The sequence below is a fragment of the Ambystoma mexicanum genome, chromosome 6p, assembly GCF_040938575.1.
Source record: "Ambystoma mexicanum isolate Mex_15411 chromosome 6p, UKY_AmexF1_1, whole genome shotgun sequence".
Taxonomy (NCBI): Eukaryota; Metazoa; Chordata; class Amphibia; order Caudata; family Ambystomatidae; genus Ambystoma; species Ambystoma mexicanum.
Window position 1 is genome coordinate 558609881 of NC_090935.1, and position 25173 is coordinate 558635053.

Genomic DNA, 25173 nt, shown 5'->3' on the forward strand with positions numbered 1-25173 from the left:
GGCAGGCACTCTACAAGGCTATCCAAACTGTCTCAAAACATATGGAAATGGGCTCTCAAACACAAGATGTTCCTCCTGTCACAATACGTTCCAGGGGAACTCCATATTCTGACTGTTGTGCTCAGCAGAGACTTCCCACTACCCGTAGCATACAAGTGGCGATTGCACAAAGACATTGTTCTCAACGTCTTCGCAGACTGGGGCTTCCCAGAGATAGACTTGTTTGCAACTCTGGAGAACACACAATGCCCAGATTACGCCTCCCGGTACCCGCAGAACCACTCCAAGGGGAACAGACTCTGGATAACATGGTCCGGGAATTTGTGTACATTTCTACCCCCCAACTCCCATACTCAACAAGAAAGTGCACCAGGGAACAAGTCATGATGATTATGTTGGCTCCTGTGTGGGCCCGCCAACCCTGGTTCTCATCTGATGGCAATGTCGGTCTCGCCTGCGAGGAAGCTTCCATGCTCGTACAACATGCTGTCACAGGACATGGGGGAAACACTCCATCCATGCCCGTAAACTCTCAACTTGGCAATCTGGATCCTGAGGTCCTAGAGTTCGGACACCTCCAACTCCCTCAGAGATGCATGGACATACTTAGAGAAGCACGAAAGCCTAACACCAGACATTGCTACTCAGTTTCATCACTTTTGCAATTCCAAGAGCATCAATCCCATTGACTGCTCACCAACACATATTGGGCCTCATTACAACTCAGGCGTTAAGGGTTTAACGGCGCCGTTAACCCTTAACGCCTGATTACCATTGGCGTTAAAATGCAAGGCGCTAACCCGCCTTGGTGCTAATTACGGCACCGTAATTTACGGTGCCGTAATTAGCGCCTTCCCCACTCCCATTATGCCCTATGGGGCAAAAACGGGAATGGGGAAGGGTAAATGGGGAATGGGGATTTACCGCCCCACTCACCTTGGAATGGGGCGGTAAATCCGCCATCCACCATGGTGTAAACAGAGTTTACACCATGGTGGTAAAGTAGGGAACTTACCGCCTGGGTTGTAATGAGGCCCATTGTCTTTTACCTGACTCACTAGACTTTGGTCTGGTTTTCAATTCCCTAAAGATCCACTTCGCTGCACTTTCAGCTTACACCACCTCTCAGAAAAAGGTTTTGTGGTGGAACATTTCCAATGATCAAGGCTTTTATGAAAGGGGTTAAAAGACTTCATCCCCTTATTTCCAACCCAGCTCCCAGATGGGACCTGAATGTTGTACTGACTAGACTAATGGGGCCTCCTTTTGAACCTTTGCATAAGGCTAGCTTTAAAGCACTCACTTATAAAACTGCCTTCCTGGTGGCAGTCCCCTCAATAAGGCGAGTTAGTTAATGGCAGGCCCTTTCAGTTCAAGACCCATTTGTCACGATTCACAAAGATAAGGTGGTCCTGCGCACTCGCCCATGATTTGTCTACATTTATTTCTATGTTCCAGGGTAACAAATCAATAGAACTACCCACCTTTTTCCAGAACCCCACTTACGTGGCAGAAAGAAGCCTCCTCAAGCTTGATGTGAGGAGAGCTGTGATATATTATCTGGAAAAGACTAAACCACTAAGAAAGACAAACCAGTTTTTTGTTACAGTTGCGGCTGGTAGAGAAGGGGACCCTGTCTCTAAATCAGCCATCTCAAAGTGGATCATAAGCTGCATCACACTGTGCTACACTCTTGCCAAGCGAGATCTGCCCTTCAAGCCTAGAGCACACTACTTGGAGCACTGGGGCTTCCATAGCATTCATTGCAAATGTTCCTCTTGAGTCCATTTGTAAAGAAGCAACCTGTAGTTCTGTACACAACACTACTGTCTAGATACTCACTCTAGGTCTGACTTTTAGGTGGGACAAGCGGTACTGAGACACCTTTTTTACTACTGTTCCTTCACACATCCCACCCCCATCTCTGAGTACTGCTCGCTAGTCTCTGCACAGCATTTGATTCTAAGCAGATTCACAAGCATCAGAAGACATGCATTACTCACCGTAATAGCATTTCTGATGATAGTATCTGCTTAGATTCACATGCGCCCACCCTTCCTCCCCTCTTGGAGTAGAAGGAACATGGCCATCTTACACCTTCTCTGTACTCACGATAGTCATAAGGCTCCCTCATGGCAGAAGAAACACAATCGGAGAGACCTCAACGCATGAGGGATTTTGGGTACACTACAACTCATGTTCGGGATAGTGCTATAAGAACACCCATGTCGACGTCCCCTTTCGATCCTCGAAGAAAGATGCAATACCCCTGATTACCACTAGATGTCGGACTATAGGCATAGCATGTGAATCGAAGCAGATACAATCATCAGAAATGCTATTACGGCGAGTACTGCATGTCATACATCACTAGTACACTTTTGCAGATTCTGAGGTTTGCAGAAAGCAAAGGTTAGAGGAAGGAATAATATTAAACAGGTTCTCAAGGCATGTGAGAATCCTTAATTCTTCCAATGAAGTCTAAACAAAAACCTTTCCGAGCAATAATAGTTTAAAACCAAGTTATCACCTCTGAGGGACATAAAATATCAGTCAATGGACCAGAAGAGTCTGCAGGGAGCAAGGACAGCCAAAGTCAATTGGAGAACAGTCTAGCGAACTGAGGCACTTCTTAGATAGTCTTGCCCCAAGTTAGAGAGTTCCTGTAGAAAATCACTGTAGGGTCACAAGCTGTTAAACTTGTGGAAAATGGAGTTGATTTCAACTCCAACAAAAATAGCCACTGCAAGTCTCAACTGAGAAGAGCAAAGCTAAAGACACCGAGGGTAAGTACCCCAAGTCTGAACAGTACCTCTGGTTAGAAGAGTGGTCCAGCTGGCTTCTGTCTGGTTGCAGTGATACAGATCCGGGGTTCCTGAGCCTCCGTCATGGGGACAAGAGGGAGGACGTCTGCAGAACTCCTGCGGCAGAAACAGGCTCTTTTCGGATCAGCAGCACTTCGCGGTTCCAGCGTGCGGTAAACCGCACCACTGTGGATCTTGGATACCGTTTGGGCTTCCTTCCCTCCTCGAGTCCTGCACTCTGGTGAGGGGATTCGAGCTCTGGTTGTCCTGCTTCTGGAAGGTCATTGGAAGACTCCTGCAGCTTCTGGCCGGTTGCAGACGTTGCCCTCGACTACGGATTTCTCGACCCCTGGCACTCGGTTCCTGCAGCAGCAAAGAAGTACAGCCAGTTGGGGAAGATGGTCCAGTGGAGTTCGTCTCGGGGTTAGTTGGTCCCACCAACCGAAGGGAAGAAGTTGCCCCTTCCGGAGCTTCTCTTGTTGATCAGAAAAGGGATTTTCAGCACAGCAGCAGGGCTTCACCGGGCAATTCAAAGGTCCAGGAGGATGCAGCAAGATTTGTTCACGGTTTCTTTGGGTGTTCTTCCCAGTGGTCAACACTGCCTTCATTCCCAAAACCCTTGCCTTTTAAACAGGTTTCTCCCATTCATGCACAGCCTAGGCTGTCACTCAAAAACAAGGGTGGCTGTCCTGAAAGGCCACCTACCCAACCAATCAGGACTGGGTGCATTCAGGCATTCCTAAAGACGGGCAAGTTTCGAGATCCTCCCTCACGTCCTGCCTTTCCAGACACACTGGAGCCAGAAGCGGGTTTCAGTACTGAAACCTGCCAAAGGCAAAGCGAACGAAGGGCTCAAACCTGGCATGGCACGGAGAGTAAATCCCAAGAAAGACCTCACAAACAGAAAATGGCGAACAAAGAAGACTGGGGCCATTTTGACAAAATGGTCACCCATGCGTGCTATACTGCAGCTGAGGATTCAGCCTGCACTAGAAAAGCACAATGGTAGGAAACGTAAACCACTGCTACCAGCCATTTAAAGTAGTGAGGGTAACATAAAAAATGTTACTTGAGTCGGGAGGATAAGGGGCTACTAAGTAGCCACCAACACGCCACATAAGATGGTGTGTGCTAGACCCACAAAGAGACAAAAGGTAAGTAAAGTCAATTTCACTTTACCACTCTTAAACAGTAGTTTACACAAGACCATGCATTTAAACCTTATGAGAAATCTAAAGGATTACTCTGACACTTCACTGAAGGTGCTGTGACATTATACAAGAAGTAGATGCCTATGGAGTCTGTTAGAACACACGAGAGTGTGAGAAAAAGGGCTCACTCCCTCCAGGGTTAGCATTTAAAAGTCCTAAAGTCCAGCAAAGGAGCTGGGGGTCTCTAAGGTTGAAGTGAAGTACCACAGAAATCAGAATTCTCCCTAACCATGCACAGCGCAGACAATCACGCTGCTGCAGGTAACTGCTCCACAGCTCCTCCCGTATCTGCTCTTGCTAGCTAAGGCGGCCCTGGCTCACGCCTCCATCAAGGTTCATCTGACTGCTGTATCTCGAATGGTAGTAAGCTCTTCCTGTGGTCACACAGGCTCGTCAAAACATTTCACAAAGGGCTCTTCGGGATTTTACAGCCAGTAAATGCTCCTGCCCCGGCTTGGGAGCTGAACGTAGTCCTATCTAAGCTGATGGGCCCTCCGTTTGAACCAATGCATGGTGCCCCTTTGCCGTTTCAATCGTGGAAACCGCTTTCCTGATGATCCCCTCGGCCAGGCAGATTGTGCAGATTCAGGCTCTCTCCTGCAAGCAGCCGTACTTGTTCTTCCACTCTACTAAAGTTGTACTGAGGACTCGTCCAACCTTCATGCTAAATGTTCCACCAGACTTTGGTTTTCCCAGTGTTCTTAGTGAACCCGTCTACGCCGGCTGAAACGGCTTTGTAGTCGTTGTTCGTGCCCTCATGTTTTCCGTGACATGCACTAAAGACTTAACGAAAACGTCCCGGCTTTTTGTCAATTCTGTACCTGTGGAACAGTTGTTAGGACGAGTTTAAATGCAGTACCCTTTGCGACCATTACACACAACTATGACTACAGGTGTAAGCAAAACCAACCTTTGGTATAAGTCTGTACCACAGTTTTTGGTAGCGGAGCTGAGCAGCCAGGCTTATCTCAAGAGGGAATGTGAGCTGTAATGATGTTACACAGAGGTCTACAACCGCAGGTATTCAAATAAACTCTTACACACAAGGTTTCTTGGTTAAACACTTATTCATTTATTCAACAATCAGTTATAAAAGATTCACTAGAAGGAGGCATTTAGATATCATACAAATATACTTCAATACTATACTCATTAAGTTTCTAAGGCATTCAGACTACTTGCAAAATGCCATTCAGAATACTTTGAAGGAGGAGCAAAAAGGAATAGGTTCAGAACATAAAAGAATTACAATTCTTAGACAGTGCAGATGCTTTGAGTTCACCAGAAGAGTCAATTGAATAGGCTAGGCCAAAGTCAATGGGCTAAAGTCTTGGGTAGGATAAAACTGTTCTGGTAAGTAAACAGTAAAGTCTCTGTAGAAGTTGTCAGAAGTAGTTTGTAACGAGAAGAATTATATGTTGTCACAAGCCGATTAGGCCTGCTAGTTGCGAAAGTTTAAAGCACTTTGACCGCGAGAGGCAAGTACTCTGTCTCGTTTTACAGTACCTTACAAATGAAGAAAAAGATGGAGCTGAAGACTTCTGTTCCTGGCAGTTCCTGCAGATCTTGCTGTTTCTGAGCCTCAGCCGTGGGGACAAGAGGGAGGACATCGGTGGACTCCTGCAGTGGGACTGGTCAAAAAGCCGGCACTTGGCAAATCTTCAATTCCGGTAGCTGTAGTAAAGCACACAAACTGGTGTCCCTCTCCCTGGTTATTCAGTTTCCTGCAGCACTGTGAGAAAAATACAACCAGCTCCGAGAATGGAATCCAGGTGGCTTAGTGTCAAGTTGATTGGTCCCACAAACTCAAAGGGAGAAGTCGTCCTTGCAGGGCTTCTCTGTCGAGATGAACTTAGCGATTCGGACCTGCAGCAGGGCTTCACCGGGCAAACCAACGGTCCAGGAGTTGCAGCAGCCATCCTCTTCAAGATCGTCTTCGGTTCTTTCATTCCAGTGGTCGACTCTGCCTTCCAAGCCAAAAGACTTGCCTTTTATTACGTTCTCTCCCATTCTCCCATTAATTCCAGCCTAGCTGTCACTCACCCAGCAGGGTGGCTGTCCTTGCCGGACAGTCAGCCAGCCAATCATACGAGAGTGCATTTGGGTATCCTAGGAGACTAAGCACAGGGAGTTTCGGGCACCTCCCTCACTTCCTGTACCCCCTCTCCAAGGCTTCCCACCAGGACCAGGCTTGAAAGGGTACCGGTTTATGAAACTTAGAAACCAACAAAGGAGCGTGAACATCACTAGCAACCTGTCAAGAGCGTTCCTCTGGCCCATAATCCTTCCAATCAGATATTGCAACCTCCCACGTCTTCGTCTGGAATCCAAAATTACTCTGACTTCAAACTCTTCAGACTGATCTTCTAAAATAACTGGACTGGGAGTACCACCTAACCTTGTCCTAGGTAGAAAAGGTTTAAATTGACTAACATGAAAGTAGTATGTACCTTTTTAAATTGGTAGGTAATTTTAGTCGTACTGCAACAGGGTTAATTATAGTCTCCATCTCAAAAGGCCCAACAAAATGTATTCCTTCCCTTAATTCTCAAATGTTTGGTAGATAACCAGACTATCCCCATCTTGAAACACTGGACCTGGTTTGCGTTTTAAGTCAGCAAAACCCTTGTAATTAGCCTTATTGACTTGAGTGCTTTAACTGCCCTTTCCAAATACTTTCATAGCTCGCAACCTGATCTCAACAGCTGGATAGTCAACGTCATGACCAGCTTGTCTGAAAACGGGGATGGAAACCACAACTACAAAAGAATGGAGACATAGAGGTAGAATCCTTAACAGAATTGTTGTAAGCACACTCAGCCACCCAAATAAGATCCACCCAACTGTCCCCCTCCTGAAAATAGCACCTCAAATATTTTTCCAACTCCTGATTCACTCGTTCTACCTGACCATTTTGTCTTGGGAAGATATCCAGATGGGAACCTTATCTCCAACCCCAAATTCCTACAAAATGCTCTCCAAAACCTTAACACGAACTGGGATCCCCTTTCTGAAGTATCTTGACTGGGTAGTCCATGCAGCCGAACAATACCTTGGGAGAAACTTTGAGCTAACATTTCAGCGCAAACCTCCCCCTTAACAGGAATAGTGTGTCCTTCCTTAGTAAGTAAATCCACCACTACTAAAATCGTTGAGCAACCGTGATCCTTGGGAAGATAAACAATGAAATCCATGGAAATGGTATGCCAAGGATGAGGTTGGATGGGAAGAGGCTCAAGAAGCCCCATTGGTTTCCCTACTTGAGACTTAACTCGGGCACGTTTCACAAGTCTTAACAAAATTTAATACATCTACTCTCATAGTCTCCCACCAAAAATTCCTCCTGACCAATTCAAACGTTTTCCTAAAACTAGGATGACCAGAAAAAACAGATTCATGGCACTCAATCAAAATCTTTTCACTGAGCTTTTCCAAAGGTAGATATAACCTGGAGTCAAAGTAGGGCAACCCATTCCTGATATCCCTGACTGGATCCTGTCTCTTCCAACTTTCCGTCTGTTCCGGCTTCATACAACCTTGAATTTCCTTGGTCATCATTCAAGGTTCCTGCTACGATGAAGCTTTCAGAAGAAATCAAAGGCTGTTGATTCAACTCTTTATTCTGTTCACATCCAGGAAACTTCTGAGCTAAAGCGTCAGACTTACCATTTAACCTGCCAGGCTTAAATGTTACCACAAAATCATAGTCAGCAAATAATAAAGACCATCTCCGCTGTCTTGGTGTCAATGTCTTTGCCGACTTCAAAAATAACAGATTGCGATGATCCATCAGAATTGTAACTGTGTGCCTAGCTCCTTTTAAATAGTGACGCCATTCTTCAAAAGTGCACTTTATTGCCAAAAGTTCCCTATCCATGATCGTATAGTTAACCTCAGCTGAAGAAAACTTTTTAGAGAAAAACGCAACTGGGTGCAACTGTCCAGTGGTCTCATGCCTTTGTGATAACACTGCTCCCAAGGCCAAAATTGAAGGATCTGCTTCCATAAAAAATGGTTTAGTAGGATCTGGATGAAGTAACACTGGCCCAGAAGTAAAATAATCTTTAATAGAATGGAAAACATTTTCTGCCTCCTTACTCCAAATAGATCTTTCTCCCTGCCTTCAAATCTTAGTAATTGGAGAAATAATCTGCAAAAAAAGCCATCAATAAATCTTCTATAAAAGTTGGCAAAACCCAAGAAGCTCTGCACCTCCTTTATTTTCGTCGGGGAAGGCTAATCCTTCACAGCCTGTACCTTCTTGGAGTCCATCTCCAGGCCCCTTGGCGAAATTACAAATCCCAGAAACTCAACCAACTCTGTATGGAATTGGCTTTTTTCCAATATTGCATACAAATGATTTTCACGTAACTTCTGAAGAACAGCCATGACGCGAACTTGATGATGATCTAGGTTTCTGGAATAAATTAGAATGTCATCAATGTAGACCACTACAAAAATGTCAAAACATTCTCAGAGAACCTCAATAAAATACTGGAAAGCACCAGGAGCATTACAGTCCAAATGGCATTGCTTTCTATTCATATAGGCCATATTGAGTCTTGAAAGCAGTCTTCCATTCATCACCTTCTCGAACTCTAACCAGATGATAAGCCCCATGAAGATCCAATTTGGAGAACATTTCTGCTCCCTGAATTTGGTCAAGCATAACAGAAATCAAAGGAAGTGGGTATCTGTTTTTTATAGTCACCCTGTTAAGAGCGCGGTAGTCAATACAAGTTCGAAGCATCCCCTCCTTTGGTACAAAAAACAAAGGGGATGCTGTTGGGCATTGTGAATGTCTAATAAACCCTGTAGCCAAATTTTCTGTCAAATACTCTTTAAGGTAGTCCTTTACTTTTCCTGTGAGGGCATAAACTCTGCAACATGGTAAGTTGGCCCCAGGTTCCAGTTCGATCTTGCAATCAAAAGAACGATGCAGAGGCAACTCCCCTGCCACAGTTTCATCAAAAACATCCCCGAATTCCCTGTAACAATCAGGCAATTCCCCAACTACAGCTCCAATAGAATGAGAATGCAGAAGAGCGCCTACCTCTTCCAAACTCTTAACAACTGAGTCCCCTTTCACCAGTGAACTTTCAAGGTGAGGAGAATTAATAGTGTTCCTTACAAAACTCTGCCTTCAAATCAATCACCCGCCTTACCCAATCAATTAAGGGATTATGAAACTTGAGCCATGGCATTCCCAAAATGAGTTTTAACTGTGGTGCATCAATAATCACAAACCAACTCCTCCATGATATCCTGCCATAATACTCATCAACTGGGAAGTTTCATGGGTAATTGGGCCCAAAGTCAAATTTGAACCATCCTCAGAACTAACCTGCTCGACCAACTTCTTCTTAAGTAATGGAATACCTACACCCTTTGCCACCCACCAGTCCAAACAATGTCTGGTAGCCCCACAGTCAATTACCACAGAACCACTTCCAACCAACCTTTTGTCAAAGAATAAGGATACATTTACTGCTATGTGCTTCACAGCCGCCTTAAGACTGTTGGCCACTTGATGTGTCTTCACTGATGACTGAAATCCTTTTGGGGTATAGGGACAGTTGCCAAGGAAATGACCACTTCTACCACAGTAGAGACCAAGGTTATTTTCTTGTCGTCTTTCCTTCTCTTCCTTAGATAAAGGCCCTCTTACCTTCCCAACTGTCTCAGAAATCTCAGACTTAAAATCCTTACCAACAAATTCCAACTGAGGTCTTTCAATTTTAGGATATTTACTTTCCCCTAAAAATCTCCTCCGCTCCTGCCTTCTCTCATTGTGGCAAAAGTCCAACTGCACCACCAGATCCATAAGAGCCTCACAGGAAGGTCTATCTACAACTCCAGCTAAAGCGTCTTTTAACTTCTCTCAATACTCTGTAAAATAAAGAAGCCCTCTACTCTTCAGGCCAATGGCTTTCCAAAACTAAAGTCTTAAACTGAGTAATATAACTTATCAGATCCCGGTTACCCTGTTTTCATTCTAGCAACTCCCCATCCACCTGAAGAGATACCTGACGTTTGTCAAAGAGTTTACTAAATTCTTCCTTAAAAAGTCTAAAATTATGCAAAGCCGGATCCGCTTGCCTAACTAGCAACCCAGCCCAAATTGCTGCCTCTACAGAAAGATAAGATAACATGAGTTATCTTTGAAGTATCAGAAAAGAAAACCTCAGGCCTGCTCAAGAAATGCAATTCACATTGAGTGAAAAATGCCTGAAACGTTCTAGATTCTCCTGAAAGACGTTCTGGCGGAGTCAAAGACACAGGCAAAATTAAAGACCTCAGCCCACCTACCGCTCCCATCCTATCCAAAACTCAATTCTCTCCTCATACCCTCCTTTAAAATTGGATGATCCTCATTCTGTATCCTACCTGAAATTCTTCCCGCTGGAACTTCCTGTATGTTAGTCACCTTAGCACTCATCTCTTCAATTTCCTTATTTAACAGAACATTTTCATTAATTACCACTCTCGACTCCTCCCTCAAGTCCTTGATCATCTCCTCTATAGCTTCCATGGTGGTCTAAATGGGGTTCCAGCAGCTCAGGCAAAGTTAACTACTTGGGCCTTTTCATTCTGTCATGACTTGTCTTCAATCCAACGCAGGAGCTGCTGAACCCCACAGACCCACCAAAGCGTAGCGTTCTCAACTAACTTTTTAAACAGCTGAGCGTGGGACACCCTGGGGGGAAAGGGGGAATTGGAGAAAATAATAAACTCAGACACTGGAATCTCCTTCAGGATCTCTATCTGTATAGATGAGAGATTTTCAAGTTTTAAACATAAATATTTAAATCAATTCCACTTTCAACCCTATTAAATATATTTCCACACCTGGACTGTAAGTTACCTGAGAAATCCTCTGCTTCTGTCTAGAGGATATAATTCCTTGTAAATACAAGTTGTATTGATGTAGATTTCATTTCATTTTCTTACAAGGATTTGTTGTGCTAGTCATTCAGTTTGTTGCTACTCATGAGAATCAAAGTGTGCACTCTTTAATTCTTGATGAATATGTTTTCAAGATGCAGGCTTGATATGAGACTCTACTTGCTCAAGATTTCATCAGTTAGCACATTGAACACAGTTCTTTTGATGAGGCTTGATATTCAAGATAAATTAATATTTTTTCTTCATTTTTAAAACTGAATTGTCTATAGAACACTAGTTCATTTTAAAGATGTCCAATGGAATCAGCTGAAATAACCTAATAATGAATGTATTTCCACTTAGGCTGATTCACATTTGTATCCATTTGTTTGTTCACCAAAGATGGGTTTCGCCTCAACTCCACTCAATGCTGTAGTTAAATGAGTTGCATGAATGATATTACACATTAAATTATTGCATAGTTTTCAGCTGTATTCTTTTTGTAAGTCTTTTTCAATTAAGGGGTTTCATAAGGTTGCTGCGTCGCAAGGGTGTGAACTCGAAGTGGTTTCCTTGCGTATCGGCAATCCTAACAAATGTCTTTATAGTCTAAACAGTCGCTGCGCACTCCAGGCAGTGAAAGGTCAAACTGTTATCATACGCGAAAACATGAGCTTTCAAGAATTAGCTGAATACTTCCGTTCAACGGGAAAAAGAAAATACTTGTGCATGTGTCAGCTTACCTTGTCTTCAAGAGGTAACGACCCGGAAGAAACTTTCACACTCTCGCCTCCCATACATGACCGACGAATCTCTGCGACTCGATTCCACTCCGGCTCAGGATCTGACAAATGCGCAACAGGAACAGTCTCCTTCGATACGGAAGCGTCGTCTTGGGATTTCCTGCTGAGGTAAGTGGATTTATGAGTGAACGGACATGCGATCCTCTCAAAAAACAGACGCACGCATTCTCACGGGCGCGCAGTCGGTCAAGAAAATAAATGTTAACCCTTAACCAACCAAATTCTCAGTCTCAAGTCTTTTAGTCGCTAAACACGATTATTATTTTCAAACAAGCTAGGAGACCTTCAATTGCCCACAAAGACAAGTACTTGGCTCTAGATCTTCCTTCTTGTGGATCTAAATTGAGTTTTTAATACTCAGAAACAGTGTCTTTAGAACTCAAACTAAATTTCTTCTGGATTCAGGTTTCTTCTCAGGTGACTCTTGGCCTAACATACTCAGGAGAACACAAAAACATGACCCATCATCAGGGAAATACTAAATGAAAGGCCGTTTGAAATGTTCAACTCAAGCCTTTGTTCTCCCATCACCCAATCACGACTCTTGCTGCTTTCCTCCATCTTGGCTTGGGCTCCCACCAGCATCCTGAGAACAAAAGTGGAGGTCCAACCAATTCAAGAAAAGAACTAGACTAAAAAACAAATGTTAGAGTAAAATAAACAGAAAAAATAGTAAGGTTTTATTTTCCTAAGGACTTGCATTCACCTAGGGACCTGACACCACCCCAGACACTCTGCGCCAGAGGCGGTCTTCAGTTCCACAAAGAAATGGCAAAAAAGGAAGACCGGGCCCTGTTTAAACAAGGGGGGCTCAGACGCCATCTTGAAAAACAATACCGGTGTTCGCGGTCGGGAAAAAATCATGGTAGTTTGTTGTAAATCCACTGCCACCAGCCATTTCGAGAGGAAAGGGTAGCATTAGACTGCTACATGAGGATCTAGAGACAGGGGATACTAAGTATCCCCTCCAGCACTCCATAGTAAGATGATGTGTGCTGGATCTAGGAATTTGGAAGGCTAGTAAAGTAAATTTCACTTTACTTTCTCTGGGAAACAGTTTATCCCAGAGAAGGTATTTAAACCATGGGAAAGCCTGGCTTCCCTGTGCCACTGCACTGAGGGTGCTGTGTGACGCACATGAAAAGATGATGCCTATGGAGTTGTCTAGAACTTCATAACCAAAGAAAACAAACACAGAAAACACATAGAATTAAAAAGTTTAAAGTCCCAAAGTTTAGCAAAAGAGCTGGAGGGGCTCTAAGGTGGGAGGAATTGGCCCATTTTGAGAATTCTCCCTAACAGTGGCAAGGCTCTGTCTAAGGGTTCCATATCTAGGTGCTTTCCAGCTATATCATGCCATGTCCTTGTCTGGCCAAAAGGCTGCTTTTAGGCCAGCGGAGAGCCCATTCCATCAGAGCCATCGCAGCAACCACAGCATTTCTCCCTGGTGTTCCCCCTGCTGGACATCTGAAGGGCTGCTGCTTGGAGGTCTACCTTCACAAAAGTAGACTACGTCGACTGGATTCCAAGTTGACCAAGCAGTGCTATACAACCTGTTTGTTTGAGGTGATTCTATTCCAGGGATAAGTGTATTGCTTCCGTGAGTGTTGCCACCTCTTGTGGTTGTGTATATGTACTGCTTTGTAATCGTATTCATGATCATGTGAATCCATGAAAGACCCCATGCTGAATATAAGGAACAGGTTATTTACCTGTAACTCTTGTTCTCCGGTATTGGTCATCCCACCACCTGCGACCACAACCCAACCGACTTTCGACTCCTTCAGTCCAATAACTGACCAATTTCTCAAGCTTCTCTATGCCTGCAAACCATCCGGCTTCCCGCTGGACCCCTGCCCAGCCTCTACCCTCAAAGAAATGTTAGCATCAACCTGCGCGGGAGAACACGCTAGAACCATCATAAACGACTCCCTCTCCTCTGGAATTTCTCACGACTCGTTCAAAACTGTTCATGTCAAGCCTCTTCTTAAAAAACCTTCCCTCAACCCTCTCGAGCCCAAAAACTACCGCCCCATCCCAAACACCAGATTTCTTGCCGAACTCATTGACTGAACCGCATACTCCCAACTAAATGCCTTTGTCGAAGAAAACAATCTCCTAGACCCCACTCAATCAGGTTTCCGAGCCCGACACAGAACCAAAACCACCTTAACCTCATTCTGGGATGACCTTAAAAACACTGCAGATTCTGCGGGATGCGCCGCACTAATCCTTCTTGAGCTATCCCCCGCCTTCGACGCAATCAACCACTCAATCCTCAGTCCTTGGGAATCTGTGGAAACGCTCTCAAATGGATAGCATCCTTCATCAATAATGGGAACCAAATAACCTTACTCTCTCCCTATGCCTCAAACACCCGACCAGTCAACACTGGAGTTCCACAAGGAGCATGCCGATCAGCCCTCCTGTTTAACCTCTATATGTCCACCCTCCCACGAATAATCCGCTTGCACAATATCCTATGCTACAATTACGCCGATGACGCACAACTAATCCTAAAACTCCTTAATTCAAAACCCAACTGCCAACCAGATCTCGCTTCCTGCCTCCTCGACATAGATCACTGGATGACCACAAACCACCTCCTGCTAAACCCCTCCAAAACTGAAATCTTGGTATGTGGCAACACCGAACTTCTTCCGCACCCGCTAGCCTGTCCATCTGCCATGGGCATTTCGCCGACACCCTCTAATTCAGTGAAAAACCTTGGATGCACCCTAGACTCAGACCTAACCCTCTCGCTCCAAGTCAACAACGTCTCGAAGTCCTGCCACTACCACCTTAAAACTCTTAGGCGCATATTTCCATACCTCTCCTTTCCAAACAGACTCTCCGCGGTCCAATCAATTGTTATGTCAAGATTAGACTATGCTAACCCCCTCTACCTCGGAGTCCATGCGTACCAACTGACTAAAGTACAAAGAGCACAAAACGCTGCAGCCAGACTGCTACTGGCTCTTGGCCCAAGAGATCGCATCTCCCCAGCCCCTAAAACTCTGCACTGGCTTCCGGTTGCCCGAAGAGTGACCTTCAAACCTTATGCATCTCTCACAGAGCAATGCATAAAACCGGACCTCAATATCTTCAGAACAAACTAAAACCCCATCACCCCCCACGTACTCTAAGATCAAGCTCTGCCGGCCTCCTAGTAATACCAAAAACCAACTCGGTCAGATTATGTGGATCGTCATTCTAAGCCCTGGCCCCGATTCTGTGGAACGCACTTCCACCTCACATCTGACTCACCGATGACCTCAAGTCTTTCCGCAAATTAATGAAAACATGGCTCTTCCCCTAAAATCGACTATTAACTCAAACCGGATGATAGCAATTCAATGACTTAACCCAAAGCTGCTATATCATAAATAACAAGCCCAGCATCATGGTCGGAGCAAGAAATCACAAACTAATAACCGCTAATGTAAATTAAAACGGATACACTGAATAGAAAGAGTGAAGAGGATGAAAAGAGTGAAGAGGATGAAAGTACTGAAGTGGATGAAAGGAATAAATCATATGGACAAGGAAGAACGAAGTGAACAAGAGAAAAAAAGTGGGCGAGGATGGAAATGATTAGATGATACGGATGGAGCACACAGAATAGAGTGCATGGAACAGATAGATGGCATGGAATGACAAAGGGCATGGAATGAACGGAACAAATGGAACAAATGGAATAGATGAATCAAGTGCTTGAGATGGATGTAGTGTGTGGGACGGGTGGAGTGCACGGGTTTGATGGAGTGCGTACGACAAATGACGTGGGTACAATGGTTAAAGTAAGTGGAGTGGCCGGGAGGGTGTGTGGAGTGGCCGGGAGGGCATGCGGAGTGGCCGGGAGGGTGTGTGAGCGGATGTAGTGCAGGGAGCTGGTGAAGTGCGTGGGGAATTAATTAATCTGAAGGAACACATGATACTGATTGAACAAATAGAGTGTAGAACTAAACTCATAGAACCAAGGGAGTACAAACAACTGATAGAATACAAGGAACATTGTGCAGGAAGGGTTAGAGTGCATGGAACGATCGGAGCTGATAGAACGAATGGAATAGATGTTACGGATAGAACCGATGGAGCGCGTCTTCATGCACCTACAAAAAAACCGCCATATAACATCACTATGCTTACTCTCTTCTGTACACCACCACTCAACTAGAACACAGCGATCCTATGACACATTCGGTATAGCTGTTCTCATGACAACACCTTCCACATACTCCATCACCCTGACCAAACACAGCTGGCTGCACACCCGCCAGCCTTGGCGTTCTCCACAGGCCTAACGCAGCCAGAATCGGTCTGGATAACACCATGCCAGAACAAACACATACTCCTGATCTCCCAACCACCTCACCTACCGCTAAGAAGCAGCTATCGTACGAGTGCCACACCTGCTGCACATATATCCGGTGTTCACACACACCTATGACTCTCTCTCGCTCTACTGACTTGAACTACGGTTCCCGCGGGCGTTCAACCTACCAGCGCCTTGAGATCATACCAATGGTGCATAAGGCGCTATATAAATGCAAAGTAACATAACATATGCAAACCCTCCCTCCTTCCCCTCTCTGGCTCTTGGTTAATATTGCCACTTCACGTGCACTTCCAAATCAGAAGATGGCCACCAGGGCTGGACCTTCGGAGGACGAGTGTCATTGGCTAGGGGCAGTATGTCCCAAAGGACACTGATATGCTATAGAGGAGACTAGCAGTTTTAAGCTTAAAGCTTAACTACTTTCTTTTTACCGAGGATTCCCATCCTGACGACAGGAAATATCCTTGAGTATGTGAATCCATGAAAGACCCAAGCTGGGGAACAAGAGTTACAGGTAAGTAACTTGTCCCATAATGTGAGCAATCACTTTTTTTTGGTTAGAATTGTCATGGCTGTTACTGATCTTTGCATTCTGCATGATCTTTTAGGAATGTTTGTCTTAAAGTGTAGTAACCTTGTAATTGTTTGTGTGCGTGTTAGATTTACATAAATTAGGCATTTAATAATGTGCTTCCTTGACCTTTTGACTAACACCTTTAAAATATTGTATATAAAAAATGTAAACTTAGAGGTCTGGTTGTACAAATCAGTCCTTGATAACTTGTTTAAAATTGCTTTATTCCTCATCTTAGTCACAGGTGGCATTAGAAATACAGATACGATATTGGGAAAGGCTGAACCACCAGATTCAGTCTCATCCAGCTGTCCGGCACCAACCGGCTCATGGAAAGAATTCACACCGAGCATTCCACTTAGCATCATGCAGTCAGTCACTCCACAAACACTCATTCACAGGATACAACAGTACCCATGATGAAAAAAGTAGTTTACATATACTTCGCAATTTGTCTGTTTTCCCAACTGAGTAAATGCATTGCTTGAACAGTGACTTGTTAATCCTTCTATTTAGCAAATGTAAATGTTTACTCTTTTCTCTCCTTTCATAGAAAGAATCTAGCAGTAAAGCAGCAGAACGGACTACTGGAAACTGCAAAGAAGAAGGCAAAGAATTAAATATACATGGCACATTGCAAAAGAATGAGAAAGTTGTAGAGGTTGCAGAGATGCAAAATAGTGCAGCACCTTTGGAAATTAACAATGTGGTGACCATGTCTGCTGACAGTGTGGAGGTTGCCGCTGATGTGGCGACCTTGGCAGTTGCTGCTGATGTGGTGGCCTTGGCTGTTGGTGTTGCAGCCCCAGCGGTTGGCGTTGATGTGGCACCCTTAGCGATTGGCGTTGGTGCGGTAGCATTTACAGTTGAAGATGTGCCTGCCCAGGGGCTTGGCGCCGATGCAGTATCCATGGAGGATGACGACGATGCAGCAGTGGTACCGGGGGTTGGTGCTGATGCCTCAACTCCCTTTGTAGTCTGTTTTGACTCAGCTTCCTCTGTAGTTGGCGCTGATGCTGCACCAGCCTTTGGGGTTGGTGAAACAACCATACTGCCCTCTAAGGTTAGCAATGATGCCGTGCCGGCCTCTGAGGTTGCCGTTCATGCCGCATCGACCTCTGCGCTTGGGGATCATGATAACCCTGCACTTGGGGTTGACGATGGCAAAGCACTTAGGGTTGGAGACCTTGGCCCTGCAGCCTTTGGGGTTGGTGAAGACAATAACATGACTGCCATTGGCAATGGCACTGACGTGGCTACCTTGGTCGTTGCCAACAAAATGGACACAGTGGTCTTTGTCGGCCACAATGAGGGGGTGGCGGTTGGCATTGGCAGCGACGATGACAGGCCGGCCTTTAGTGTTGGTGACGACAATGACGGGGCCGCCTCTGGGGTTTGCGAAGACGATGGCGAGGAGGCCTTTGGGGCTGGTGAAGACAATGACAGTGCAGCCTTTACAGTTGTCCAAGACCATGATGGGGCAACCTTTCAAGTTGGCGAGGACAGGGCGGCCTTTGGGGTTGGCATAGATCATGACGGGGCGGCCTGTCGGGTTGGCGAGGATCTTGATGCAGTGGCCTGTGGGGTTGGCGACGATGCAGTGGCCTGTGGGGTTGGCGACGATGCAGTGGCCTGTGGGGTTGGCGACGATGCAGTGGCCTGTGGGGTTGGCAATGAGAACGGGGCGCCCTCTGGGGTTGGCGACGACGATGCAGCGGCCTCTGGGGTTGGCGACGACGATGCAGCGGCCTCTGGGGTTGGCGACGACGATGCAGCGGCCTCTGGGGTTGGCGACGACGATGCAGCGGGCTCTGGGGTTGGCGACGACGATGCAGCGGGCTCTGGGGTTGGCGACGACGATGCAGCGGGCTCTGGGGTTGGCGACGACGATGCAGCGGCCTCTGGGGTTGGCGACGACAATGCAGCGGCCTCTGGGGTTGGCGACGACGATGCAGCGGCCTCTGGGGTTGGCGACGACGATGCAGCGGCCTCTGTGGTTGGCGACTACGATGCAGCGGCCTCTGGGGTTGGCGACGACGATGCAGCGGCCTCTGGGGTTGGCGACGACGATGCAGCGGGCTCTGGGGTTGGCGATGTAGCTTCCTGTGGGAATGGCGACGACGGGGCGGCCTGTGGGAATGGCGACGACGGGGCGGCCTGTGGGAATGGCGACGACGGGGCGGCCTATGGGGTTGGTGACGACGCGGCCTATGGAGTTGGCGGTGACGATGGGGTGGCCTATGGAGTTGGCGGTGACGATGGGGTGGCCTATGGGGTGGACGGCGACATTGGGGTTGATGCCGACGATGGGGTGGCCGACGACGATGGGGTGGCCGACGATGGGGTGGCCGACGACGATGGGGCAGCATATGGGGTTGGCGACGACGGGGCGGCCTATGGGGTTGGTGGGGACGATGGTGCGGCCTATGGGGTTGGGGACGATGGGGCGGCCTATGGGGTTGGGGACGATGGGGCGGCCTATGGGGTTGGGGACGACGGGGCGGCCTATGGGGTTGGGGACGACGGGGCGGCCTATGGGGTTGGGGACGAAGGGGCGGCCTATGGGGTAGGTGGCGGGGACGGGGCGATCTATGGGGTTGGTGGCAAGGACGATGGCGGGGCGCCCTATGGGGTTGGTGGCGACGACGACGACGCGCCCTATGGGGTTGGTGGTGACGATGATGGGGCGCCCTATGGGGTTGGTGTCGATGACGACGGGGCGGCCTATGAGGTTGGCGATGACGGGGCTGCCTATGGGGTTGACGGCGATGATGATGGGGCGGCCTATGGGGTTGGCGGCGAGGACGGGGCGGCCTATGGGGTTGGCGACGAGGACGGGGCGGCCTATGGGGTTGGGGACGAGGACGGGGCGGCCTATGGGGTTGGTGACGACGAATCCTATGGGATTGGCAACGATGATGAGGCGGCCTGTGGGGTTGGCAACGATGATGGGGCGGCCTATGGGGTTGGCGACGATGATGCAGCCTATGGGGTTGGCAACAATGACGAGGCGGCCTATGGGGTTGGCGACGATGGGCTAGCCTATGGCATTGGTGGCAATGACAACAGTGCAGCCTATGGGGCTGATGGCGATGATGGAGCAGGCATTGGGTTGGGTGACGATGATGGGGCAGGCATTGGGGTTGGTGACGATGATGGGGCAGGCATTGGGGTTGGTGACGATGGGGCAGACTTTGGGGTTTGTGATGATATCCAAGGGGCGGACACTGGGGTTTGCGGCGATGACCACGAAGCGGACATTGGGGTTGGCGACGCCAACGACATGGCAGCCTTTGACGGTGACGAGGACTCGTTTCAAACCTCTGCAGGATGTTGTGATGTAGTGTTGTCAAATTGTGAAGGAGCGTTCAACAATGATAAAGGCAGGCAAAGTAATGATGGTGAGCTACAAAATAATGCTGAGATGCAAACTTGTGACCAAGAAGAAATCAACAAGAAAGCAGTGGAAAGCAGTGACTCTCAAAATGTTTATCAGGGGGAACTGCATCAGAATGGAAACTGCCAAACAATTGACAAATGCAATGTTTCATTTAGAGATGAATAATGACTTTTTGCTCACCAGCCTATAAGATCAGTAATCAAAACATTTTGACTGGACCGGTGTACCACAGCTCTTCTGCCTACGTTTTAGCTTTGTTGTAAAAAGCTGAGGTTGGCTTCAAGAGGAAATGAGGCATTTGGACCATTGGTATATAAAAGGAATGTTTGATTTTTTTTCAAAACTGTTCATATTGTATTTAAGCATACTAACATTGTCATGATTTCACTTTCTCACCTGTACATTTTTAGTTTTTGGCAATCTTTTCCCTTTCATTTGTAAAATCCAGAAGTTGCAAATGAGCTTTGTAGATTTAACATTTCTTACTACATTTTGTATTTTACATTTTTTGTAAGCCTTTGTTTACAGTTAATTATTTGTGGAATATTGCAAACATGCCATCACTTGTAAATTAACATTGCAGTCAACATTTTTGTTGCTCTGTTGCAGTTTTTCAAGTAAAACATAAATGCCTCTATAAAAAGTGCTTCTTTTTCATTTGTTTATCCTGAAATAGGATTTTATTTTTGACTTTGAAGTCTTTCGCACTTATATTCATATATGTGAGGGGGGAGGGAATAGCTTGATGCATGCTACTGGTTTCTCTAAAACCCACTTCAGATTGTTACATAAGTTGTTTTTTGCATATTTCTGTGAAATATTCAAGCACCACATTTGTTTCATGCGTAGTATGACAAAGTCTCTAATCTGCTGCAATTCAGGGTTTCTACTATTTCTCTTTAAAATGTCACTTCGGTGCACAACACACTTATGCTTTTAAAAAATTTGCTTTTTGGGACTAAAAAAGTAGCACATTGTCCACCTTAGTCTTATCTAAATGTCTTTACAGGTTCCAAAAGCCCTACACAATTGCTTGGATTAACCTTCCATTTAGCAGGTTTGAGTGCCAGATAGATATTTCAATCCTATTTAGCAAGTGAGTGCTGTTTAAGGACCCCTGCGTACAGTGAATGATTCCTGAATTCATTTATCTTAAATTTAGGGATTTCCCTTTTCAAAAGGTTTCAAGATTGCTTTTCTTGCTTTAGTTAGTCATGCATTCAGTGTTGGAGTATCATCTAAAGGGAATTTAGGACAATGTTTAGACACTTAAATGTAATCAGTGTTACATGTTAACCGTGTTAATACCCAGCTTTCTTGTCTCTGCTGTATATGCCTGGATTGAAAAGATAAAAACCCCAAATTAATCAGTCCTTTTCAAATGTTATTTGGTGATTGTTTCCTTTTTTATACTTGATGAATGAAAACAGGAATGTTTATTTTTGGGCAACTGGTTCTAAGCAATTTGGGACTCGTATAAAAAGCTTTCCATTAGAGAAATTTACCACAAATTAAAGGTGATCTATTTTTGAGATGGGGTCATGGGGATGGAAGATTGTTTTCCTGAACACACACAAAACAAAATATATTTTACCATGTAAAGTATTGAAAGTTTTAAAATAGTTGATCTACACAAGTTAAATAGCTTATTCTTAGTTTAGTTTGTCTGCCTACGAAATATTGTGATTGATTTTGACTTGGAACATCTGCATCAATCTCATACCACATGTAAGTAGAATGGAGTGCAAACATTGTGTATGCCCTGTTACCTTTAAACATTTCACTAATAAAACAAGGTATAAGTACTGTTTGTTTGTTCTTTGAGTCAAGTTAAGCAACAAGTAGTATGGTCATAAGGCGCTGAAGCCTTGTCCGATAGAGTTTGGACTGTAGATATAGCATCCTGAAAGTAGTATAGAGAGGTGAGAGTAGACCAAATGATGTAAAAATTGAGACCGGATTGGAGGGCCAACAAGAAGGCAATGGGCTATACAAAATGATGAACGGAATAGGCAAAAAGGGTTGTGTGTGTGTGTGTGTGTGTGTGTGTGTGTGTGTGGTGCTCAATGTTAGCATGTTCCAATGAAGTTTTCCATAAGAGCACCATGTACTCTTACATCCCGTCCCCTTTCCTCCATACTGCATGGGCACCCCTTCCTAGGGCCGGGAGACCAACTCTTTTTTTCACCAGAAAAAACCTTTCCCTTTTAAATTTAGAGGCGTGCAGGGGTGCGGCCCTGGGGCCATGCGCTACCCTCACTCTGCCCACCGGCGCCACACCTCAGTCCCCTTTTCCGCATCGACAGGACCGGGCTGATTTCTCCAGCGCTCCTGGGTTTGCCCCTGCCATGTAACACCACGTGCTTCTATTTTTTTTCTCTTTTCTTTGTCATTCAGGTACTTGGTCCTCCGGCGTGTCACTCCTCCCCGGCGCATGTCGACTTCAGCGGGCTTCAGCAGGTTTCCAGCCGGCGAGGGGCTCTGCCCTACGTCCGACCCCCATGCTTTTTGCCTCTGCTGCGTTGGCCCCGACCACAACTGAGAAGATTGTTCCGTGTGTGACTCACTGACTCCATGCACACTGAATTACAAACTAGCTAGCTGGAGGGAGCTATTCGAAAGATTGCCTCCAGAGGACTTGAAGAACTTCATCAAGCAGAGATCGAGGCCAAGAGGAGGGCCGCTGTTTTCCATCGCACCCTGCAAGGGTGACTCTTTCCCGGGGAAACGCCTAAGCGGGAGGGACCTCTCTGATTCTGGTACCAGTGCACACTCCGAGGCTAGTCCAGCTGCTGGCCTCACGGTCGAGGGGTCATCGGACCCTTCCGGAATCAGTACTGAGGGACCGCAAGTTTCTTTTACCGGGTGTACACGCAAGGGGCTATGCCATAGTACTGGCAATATGTCCGAGGGGGTACCTGCACACAGCACTACCAGCGCCACCACCGAGGGCAATACGCCTTCCAGACCTGGACCTGAGGTGCACGGTAGGTCTCTTGCTCCACCACCAAGAGTATTGGAGGAGGCTGGGCCCAGGGAGCCATGCACCACGACTTTGGCATGTGGCACGCAGCTCGACAAAATGGCCACCGTGCCAGACAACATGGCTGCTCATCTGATGCCACTCCTAGGAACGGAGCAGGCGGATGAACGGGTTTCAAGGTGGGACTGGTGTCAACCAGGTTTGTGGTCTACAGTTTATCCATCAGGGGCGCTGGGCAGGTTCCCCCGGCAAACTGGGCAAACTGCTCTTCGGCCCCAGCAGCCCCCAGCCACTCCAATATCTCCTGCCACTTCTTCAGTCTCCGGAGACAGGTTCTTCGAAAAGTTCCTGGCGCTGATGCGAACTCCACAGATCGGGTCCATCCTACGGGATGCAGTCAGGGACTTGCTCTCTGCGGTCACCCCACCTGCACCCATAAGTCATTCCTCCCATGGCACTGGCACCACAGGTCCCAGCGCAGCCCCTGCCGCCCCCTTAGATTCCGGCTCCCTTGCCAGTTCAGGCAGCTCCACAACAGCCTCCACAGCAGGCTTCCAACTCCGGTCCCCACACCGCAGCCCACGGCACCCAGCACTCCTCTACCCACTCTGGACCAGCCGAATACTCTGGTGGACACAGACTAGGAGGAGGTCCCCGACCCGTCATCAGCGAAGGCCTTGCATGACAGGCATGCAAGTTTGGCAGACTATTTGGGCCTCCCTCAACCCGAGGTAGAACAGCCCGAGGAGAGGGTCCTGGCAGGAGTCCTCACCCTATGACCTACCAAAATGGGTGTCCCGATGCAGAAGGACGTTGCGGACTTGGCTAAAAAAGGGTTGCTCAAGCCACACTCGGCCCAACCTGCCAATAAGCGTCTCAATGCCAAATATATACACAGACTGAGGGGGATCAACTCTTGCTGTCGGCACACCCTCAACCACATTTTTCGAGGATTGCTGTGGCATCACTCTAATCTAAGCCTCAGTCGTCCACGGCCACCTCATCCTTGGCGCTGCTGGGCAAGGAGAAGATCTTGGAGGCATACAGAAAAACTGTACTCTGCCTCCTTGCACCTGCATCAATCCAACACGGATGCCATGCTGGCATCCACTGACCAGAAGCTTTGGTGTGAAATAGCAGACTTCCTTCCAGAACTTCAGGTGCAGAGCCAAAGCTTTGGTGTGAAATAGCAGACATCCTTCCAGAACTTCAGGTGCAGAGCCAGTCATGTTTCAAGGTGCGTCTAGGAGAAGCCAAGCTGGTTGTGCAGGATGTAATGGAGTACATTGTGGCCCACTTCGATACCTCTGGCCGGGCAATCTGCATCGCCACGGACATGAGCAGGACGGCCTGGCTTCGGGCTCCTAAATGCAACCCTGATGTGCAGGAACGCATATTGGACCTTCTCTTCGAGGGTAGTGACCTCTTCCACTCTACCACCGACGAATTGGATAAAAAGAACTGCTCGTAAACTGCGAAATCTTTATCCTAATGAAAGCCACGCCCAAGGCGTACACCCAGCTGCAGCTACGCTCCGACAAGGGGCAGTCATTCGGCGGGTTCTGGGGCTTTCAGGAGCGGAGGTCGAGACAACCTGACTGTTCACCCAGTCAGTAATGGCGCAAGCAACAAAAGGGGGGGGAGCAAGGGCTTCTTCCAGTCCCCCTCCTCTGCAGCAGCCTCACAAGGAAAGAAATCATGCTGCGTCCCTTCGGGTCTACATGTCTCCAGTGGGGGGGGGCAGGCTTGCCTTTCACATGCAATCTTGACGCCAGAACTTGGTGGACCTCTGGATCATCTCTATAGTATCCTGGGGGGGCCTCCTTCCTCCCCTCCACTCCCAGAGATTAGGACAGCAACTATTTTGCCGGAGAGCTGCTTGTTTGTCGAGAGCCAGCCAGTAGAAGAAGTCCCAGCCTACCAGAGAGGATTGGGCTTCTATTCCAGGATTTTTGCCATACCAGAGCCACCACCAGGCTGGCCTAAGAGTTGTGCTGGACCTGTACACCCTCAACCGCTCAGTCTTCAGAAATTCAAGATGGTGACGCCAGCACTCATTGCGGAGACACTAGATAAGGGAGACTGGATGTGCTCCTTGGATCTGAAGGATGCCTATCTACACGTCCCGGTTTGGCGGCCACATCGCTCCTTCCTGTGCTGCAGGACCATGGGCT

The 25173-nt window shown here is 47.1% G+C and overlaps 1 protein-coding gene across 3 annotated transcripts in view; it reads left to right on the forward strand.

Moving 5' to 3' along the window:
* The window catches only part of SREK1 (splicing regulatory glutamic acid and lysine rich protein 1), a 338699-nt gene extending 316878 nt beyond the window's left edge, over positions 1-21821 (forward strand). For all 3 annotated transcript variants that reach the window (XM_069627375.1, XM_069627376.1, XM_069627377.1), the window contains one exon: positions 17170-21821. In XM_069627375.1, coding sequence (XP_069483476.1) covers positions 17170-20181 — 3012 coding nt within the window. In that variant the 3' untranslated portion in view covers positions 20182-21821. The remainder of the gene's footprint in view (positions 1-17169) is intronic.
* The last annotated feature ends 3352 nt before the right edge of the window (positions 21822-25173 follow it).